The sequence below is a fragment of the Carassius gibelio genome, chromosome A7 (genome assembly GCF_023724105.1).
Source record: "Carassius gibelio isolate Cgi1373 ecotype wild population from Czech Republic chromosome A7, carGib1.2-hapl.c, whole genome shotgun sequence".
Taxonomy (NCBI): domain Eukaryota; kingdom Metazoa; phylum Chordata; class Actinopteri; order Cypriniformes; family Cyprinidae; genus Carassius; species Carassius gibelio.
The window spans coordinates 28,368,683-28,376,209 of NC_068377.1; the positions used below are offsets into that span (position 1 = coordinate 28,368,683).

Below are 7,527 nucleotides of genomic sequence, written 5' to 3' on the forward strand. Positions count from 1 at the left end.
TATGTACAGGAAAACAGCTCTTGGGTAATAAGGGAACTGTTACCTCTGTATTTTCTGGAAGTGAACAAATTAGTATTTGTATGACATAGTAACAGAAGATCAGAATTTTTTTTTTTTCAGTTTTAATTCAAGTACAGTTAGTAAAGTTCAAAAGCAAAAATAAGTTATAAAGACATATATTAACAATGAAAGTACCTTCACAGTCTATTAAAATCCCATTAACAAATAGTCCTCATTTTTTTTTAAATCGGAATAATAACCTCAAATTGTAGGGCTGAAAAAAATATGGTTTGCCCTTTGTAAATTGTTATTAATTTAGTTATGTTACTTATTAAAACAGGTCATTTAAAAAAGCATATTCTGGAAAACCAAAAAGATTTTAAAAAAAAAAATGTGGTTTTAACTTCCAGCTAGGATTTTTTTCGTGACGTCTTCAAACAGGCGGCACCGATCGTTTCTGAACCAATGGGAAATCACGGTGGGCGGGTGTATAAGCTGACTGAACGGGACGATGTCCAATCAGTGAGCTTTAGCGGTCGTCACGGTTTAAGTATTTGCGCGTTTCCGCCAGTCTACAGTCTTTTGTGATAATGTCGTCTGAACATGAAGATAGGTAAGAGAACGTGTTCGAAGAATATTTTCCCCGTTTGTGTTAATGGTCGCAGTTTACTTAAATGTTCAGTCAGTATCATTGATTACACATGATTTGTTTGAAAATATAGAATATTTGTTTTCCATTAGCGATTCAAAAGCTAACATTATCAGCCGGTTTGGCACGTTCGTCCGTTCTCTCTGGTTCCCGCCTAGTTTAACGTGAAATGCTTTTGGAAACGTTTTTTTCACCGGGTAGTGTTAAGTACCAGTCACTTTTTTAACGTTATATCCGTAATGTTTGTTGGAAAGTCTTTTAAAATGGGTTTTGTAACGTTTATTCGACGTTCCGTTAGAATGCCGGTTCTTGTGACGCAACGTGTCTCACGCGCTCGTTCAGTTCCTCGTGTGTCTATGCGGCACATGGTCGCTCCCTTCTCCTCATTTTAAGCCGATTGCCTACATTTTAGACATTTGTTGTAATATACTTTACCTGAGAGCTCCTTATCCAGTGCCATGAAATAATAAGTCTATGACTGTTTGCAGATGTCACGTTAGGCCTAAAATTGAGAAAGTACGTAGGCCACATGGCCTTTGCTGGGCGAGACAATAGAATGGTCTGGAAGAGCAGGCCCAAGGCCTATCAGCAGATATGCCTCTTTTATAACTACGATTGATATACTATTTAATTAAAAAAAAAAAGGGAAGCAATGTCGTCGTTGAAAACTTTACTATTATTATGTATCTTTAGAATTAAATGTCGTTATGTGTTGGTGTAGTAATACGGTGACGCACAAGGTAATTTTATATGTATTTTTTTTTTATAAAATCCAACATTTTAATAATCGTTTGTTACCGAAGCGTCTTTGTGAATTAGTGGAGCCACGTTGTGAATGGCGCAGAGCGAAAATGGCTGCCACTTAGGCATTTTAACGACGAGGTTACAATGTCTGTGTTTAAATTTAAAACTAACGCTGTTTTATGGGTATTGCAGATGATTACAATCAAAATCGTCATCCAAACCGGTGTGACGTTTTCCCTGTGGACCCAAAAGAAAACGTTAGACAGAATGATGGGTCACTGTTCACTTTCATTTTATGGAAAATGATCTAATGAAAGTGAACGGTGACTGAGGCTGTCATTCTGCTTTTGTGTTCCATAGAGCAGTCATGTGGTTAAGTAAGTTTTAGTTTTTGCGTGAAACTTCATTTAAACTAGGTCTTTCACACATTAACAATAGATGTACATGTATGGGATGTTCGTGTAGGCAATTCCCTGCACTATAAAGTGACGGGGTCTAGCAAATATTGGTTAGAATCCACTCTATTTACTGTTTAGTTAAAGGTATTGTGAAAAATGTGCTCTTTGGGGCTGTTTTTTTTCTTCAAGTGCTCACAACTGTGAATGTGAAATGAGTTTAACACAAAAGCTATACTAATTACAATGTCTTGTTTCAGACCCAGAGACAATGGCCCTGAGGGGATGGAGCCCGATGGTGTCATTGAGGTTGGTGTCTCATAAGAGCCATTTAATGTAAATAATGTATATTGCTGATTCAGGTTTGTTGTAGCACTCTGTACATGTTGGTGCTTTTCCATGGAGGAAAGTGTAAGAAACCTTTCCAAAAAGATGTGCCAAACCCTTCAGTCTATAAGCATGTCCCCTAATTGGGCAAGGCAGTGTCTGTCAGTGACACAGAGTCCTATATCAGTTAGGGGCAGAGCAAATAAAGGCCATATTCATCCCAGTCAGCTCAACACAGTGAGAAAAAGACTGTTTCATGGTATGGGCACAGATACTTGTCCAAGATGGTGTAGTATTGATCCCCCCCATTTATGTTAGGAATCAATTACATAGGAATGACAGTTCCCCCTCTCACACTAAATATATATGTGTATGTATGTTTTTCAAAATCTTATTTTATTTTTTTAAACAGAGCAACTGGAAGGAGATTGTTGATAGTTTTGATGATATGAACCTGCGAGAGACTCTTCTCAGAGGAATCTATGCTTATGGTTTTGAGAAACCTTCCGCCATTCAGCAGAGGGCAATTCTCCCTTGTATCAAGGGTACGTAAAACCTAATTTCTAGAATGGTCTATCTGTATTTTAGTCACTTAGGTATCATAAGTTCAGTTTATTCACACCCTTATCAGTTGGGCAGGGCAGTGTCTGTCAGTGACATTCTGACCTATATCTTGTAAGGGCAAATTAAATAAAGCCCATATTCATCCCAGTCAACTCATTACAGTGAGGCATAGACTGTTTCATGGTATGGGCATAAGCTGCCATGGTACTGTAAATTGTAACAGCCATTGATTGAATAGGCATTTGTTTACTTTCTGCCTGTTTTGTCTGTATGTAGGTTATGATGTCATTGCACAGGCTCAGTCTGGCACAGGAAAGACCGCCACCTTTGCTATCTCCATCCTGCAGCATGTTGATGTGGACCTGAAGGCTACACAAGCTATGGTGTTGGCTCCTACCAGAGAGCTTGCCCAACAGGTGAGAACCATTGCTCGTTCAGGTTTGTTTAGCACTTTGTACTGATTCTGCTTTTTTGTTGGAGGTTTTGGAGACACGGAATACAAAGTGTAGCTAACACTTCAGTTTTATAAGAGTGTCCCCTATTAATTGGGCAAGGCTGTGTCTGTTAGTGACGCACAGTCCTATATCTGTTAGGGGCAGAGTAAATGAAGGCCATACTCATCCCAGTCAGCTCAACACAGTGAGAAAAGACTGTTTCATGGTATGGGCACAGATACTTGTCATAAAGCTCTTATAAGACGATTGACTAGTAATTTGCAGTGACTCATGAGCACAGGTGGTTTTTCAGATCCAGTTGAAGTTGAATGGAGTTGATTTATTTTAGTTCTTGATCAAATGTCTTTGTCTTCAGATTCAGAAGGTGGTGCTGGCTCTTGGAGACTACATGGGGGCATCCTGCCATGCATGCATTGGTGGGACAAATGTCCGTAATGAAGTTCAGAAGCTTCAGGCTGATGTGCCCCACATAGTGGTTGGAACCCCTGGCCGTGTGTTTGACATGCTCAACCGCAGATATCTTTGTAAGTGCAAATGACAAACACGTTTTTCAGTGGACTGTCTTAATTGAGACTTGTACTAGCATTTTCTCAACTACCTGCTCTCTTAATTGAGTTGGTACTTAAAGGTTTACTATTCTGCTTTGTAATGGCTTTAAAGACCACTTGATTTTCCTTGCTTTTTCAGCTCCCAAATATATAAAGATGTTTGCACTGGATGAGGCAGATGAAATGTTAAGCCGTGGCTTCAAGGACCAAATCTATGAGATCTTTCAGAAGTTGGCCACAGATACTCAGGTGAGCTGATCCTTTTGGTTTGATTTTCTTGGTACCCACACCAAAGTCCCTCACCTACCAGCTTTCTGTGCTGTGATGGGAATCATGAACTTTGGTAGAGTAATGTAACTGCTCTCCACTATGATTGGGCTCCTAGGTCCCTCTTCATGACTATTAAGCAGCTGACATTTTATATCCTAAAGTTTTTAATTGCTTTATATTTTGACTTCAAGAGAGACGAAAGCTGGCATACCAGTAAATTGTCTGTCTTGGTCAAATCTTCTGCAATAAGGTCACGGTGACTGTAAATGTACCTTTTCATATTATAGGCATTTTTTAGGTTGTGGTTAGAGTTGACTCATTTTGTAAACTAACTTATGCGTGTTTTTACCATTTCCAGGTGATTCTTTTGTCTGCCACCATGCCTCAGGAGGTGCTGGAGGTGACCACAAAATTCATGAGAGATCCTATTCGTATCCTAGTTAAGAAGGAAGAACTGACCCTTGAGGGTATCCGCCAGTTCTACATCAATGTTGAGAAAGAGGTCAGTGGAGAACTTAATGTTAAGGAAGGAGTACTTGTATCTCAAAGCTTTATTCATCATTTTTTCAAAGTTCCAATAATTTGTTAATAAAGTTTTGAATGTTGTTTTGTGATGATCCCCATGCGTGTCAACTGATCCCAGACTTCCTGCAGTGCTCAGTGCCTGATGAGCGTTTTGCTTATCTGTGCATCTGAGCCTGTCAGGCTCTGTGAACATGATCTTGACTTTAGTCTGAAAACAGCACCACCCAGTGGCAGAGCTGATCTTTATTTTTTTTTTGGTGCTAAGTTGTTTCTCTTTATCTTTTAAGGAGTGGAAGTTGGACACATTGTGTGATCTTTATGAAACCCTGACCATTACTCAGGCTGTCATTTTCATCAACACTCGTAGAAAGGTGGACTGGCTGACTGAGAAAATGCATGCGAGGGACTTCACTGTTTCTGCGCTGGTAAGTGACATTAACATAAGCCCCTTTCACACTGTGATTCCGGAAAATACACTGGTAATGTGTCCTGACAATTGTTCCCGGGTTGCTAGATTTTGCACTTTCACACTGCCAGTGATTATCCGGAATATGTGCTTGCTTTCACACATGAACCTGTACTCTGTCTTCATAGCACGGTGACATGGAGCAGAAGGAGAGGGACGTCATCATGAAAGAGTTCCGCTCTGGCTCCAGCCGAGTCCTCATCACTACTGACCTGCTGGTAAGCAATCTTTCACCTTCACGCACAGTTCTCATGGGTCACACCAAGGATTACCTCTTCCACCAGCATTCTGTGCTGTGATGGGCATCAAGGTCTTTGGGAGACTATTCTAACTGCTCTCCACAGTGCCTGGGCTGCCAAGTCCCTCAACACGACTATAAAGCAGTTGACATTCACATTTGTCTCAAACACATGCAAAAATCTGTGCTTTTAAACCTCTTTAGGTTACTAATTGACTTTTTGTTCTTAAATCTGTACTAAAGTGTCTTTTTTATATACTTTAAGGCAAGAGGCATTGATGTGCAGCAGGTTTCCCTGGTAATCAACTATGACCTACCAACCAACAGGGAGAACTATATCCACCGGTAAGTCAAAGCTCATTCTGCTATTTTTGTCTGATTTGTGCAATTCTGGCTGTTGCGTAATAAGTGCTTTTATTTGTGTAGAATTGGACGTGGTGGCCGTTTTGGCAGAAAGGGTGTCGCTATCAACATGGTCACTGAAGATGACAAGCGCACACTCCGAGACATTGAAACCTTCTACAATACAACAGTGGAGGAAATGCCCATGAATGTTGCTGATTTGATCTAAGAACTTGCCTCATTCTTTCCCCCTAAGTTTTTGTTTTTTCCCCTCTGCTCCATTCCCTCTTTAGTCTCATTCCAACCCACATCACTTTTCATGCAAATCCCTCAAAATTCAAGTACTATTAATTCTGAGGATGTGCTTTTTTTTTTCATAAATCCAGTATGTCGGTCACTCATTTATTCAGAATAAATACAACATATTCCTAAAGCTCATTTAATCTAGACCTTTTTGAGTAGTGCCATCTAGTGATCAAGAGGCAGCGTTTCAAGGCTTATTTGCATGCATGGTGTAAATGTTAATGCACTGACTGGTATAATGGATTGAAGACATGTCCGCTTTTCTTGATAGTGTTGGTTTAACCAATTTTGAGATGTGACTGTTTAACATCCTTTTTTTTTTTTGTGTAACACAGCAAATTATGTAAAATACAGAATTATTCATGTTTTATATGGGGAACTTGGACTTGTTCCAAATCTTGGTCACTGCCATTTTCCTTTTACAGAAGCATCTGAGTACTGTAAGATGCTTCAGTCCAAAAGGAAGCTGGATTGTGAGAACAAACCAGATTGTAAAGTTGCAAAGTATGTTAATTTCTCTCTCTCTTTCTCTTGTCCAATTCTTCTGTTACATCTCTTGTGTTGTCCTGTCTGTGTGGTTGTAGCTTTTTGTAAATAGGCTTCACTGTGGCAGGATGGGTGGCTGAAAGCATTGGAAATGAATTTGGCATGGCTGGTTAACACCCTATCTTTGTATTGCCTCAGATTTCTCTGCATCAAAGTCCTATCGGGGAGTGTTGCTCCTACAACCTACCTCACCAAACTGTGTTGGATGGGTCTAAATATGTAAAGGACCAAACTGCAGTAGTAGAGTATATAGAGATCATTGTCTTTGTATTGTTCAAAAAATGCCTGTCTTTTGTTGAGTAGGTTTGGATGTGGGGTTTACATTGGTCAGTGCTATTTTTTTAAACAAATTTATTACAAATGTGATGATTATTAACCTTTTTGAGATGGAAGCCATGTATTAAATGTTTTCTACATTGGACTCTGCATAGTATTTATTTTAATGGTCTGAAATAAAGGTATTTCCCATTTTTAACGTGCTAAGCTGACTCTTACTAGTTAATTGTACAGGTTACAGTAAGTCTATGGTTTGATCTGATACATGCGAGACTTCAAGTGTATGTTCATGGTTCCTGTCTTGTTTGAACTTTTTATACTCTGTTCCCTTTTGAAGCTCAGTGTGAATAACTTGGTATTTTTATTGCTTTATCAAAATTTCAATTGCTGTCTTTCTGAAACAGTCATGTCGACTACATTAATGACGATGAGAATTAAATGTAGGTCATTTGGTCACCAGTGGATCCTCTGCTGTCAGAATTGAGTCAAAACAGTGGATTAAAAACAACAGAATAACTAATTAACAATGCCTTGTGCAGTGTAATGCTGTGTTGAAGAAACTGCGGATGGGTTGAGAATGAGTAGATATACAGCAAATCTTCATTTTAGAGTCAGCTATACCTTTAAAATTAATATTTAAATTTGCATGTACAAATTTCCGTCCTTTAAATTGCGGTTTTAATTTAAACCTTTGGTGCATATTTGTCAGTCAAATAAAACCGTCTGATTTATGTCATGATATTAAACTGTTTTTTTTTTTTTTTTTTATAAACTATCCATTTTCATATCTCAATACATTTCATTTAATTATTTTTTACATTTTAACTAATTATATCCTGCTTGTTCTTCAGCCAGCTAGATTTAAACAATCTATAATTT

General features: G+C 38.7%; 1 protein-coding gene and 1 non-coding gene across 2 annotated transcripts; both read left to right on the plus strand.

Annotated features, from left to right (window-relative positions):
* The first annotated feature begins 511 nt into the window (after positions 1–511).
* Positions 512–6,855, plus strand: LOC128017058 (eukaryotic initiation factor 4A-I). Its single transcript, XM_052602149.1, has 11 exons — positions 512–613; positions 2,049–2,097; positions 2,528–2,660; positions 2,956–3,095; positions 3,490–3,658; positions 3,822–3,931; positions 4,311–4,454; positions 4,765–4,902; positions 5,072–5,161; positions 5,447–5,526; positions 5,608–6,855. Exons 1-11 carry the CDS (start codon positions 591–593, stop codon positions 5,750–5,752), a joined length of 1,221 nt encoding a protein of 406 aa, XP_052458109.1. The 5' UTR covers positions 512–590; the 3' UTR covers positions 5,753–6,855.
* On the plus strand, positions 4,558–4,693 carry LOC128017968 (small nucleolar RNA SNORD10). Its single transcript, XR_008184658.1, has one exon. It is a non-coding gene; the product is annotated as a small nucleolar RNA SNORD10 (small nucleolar RNA).
* Positions 6,856–7,527: the final 672 nt, after the last annotated feature.

Coding starts and splice junctions, on each gene's coding strand:
- LOC128017058 (XM_052602149.1), top strand. CDS start 591: ATGTCGTCTGAACATGAAGATAG. Junction 4,455..4,764: donor ACATCAATGTTGAGAAAGAG/GTCAGTGGAGAA, acceptor TTATCTTTTAAG/GAGTGGAAGTTGGACACATT. Junction 5,527..5,607: donor AGGGAGAACTATATCCACCG/GTAAGTCAAAGC, acceptor TTATTTGTGTAG/AATTGGACGTGGTGGCCGTT.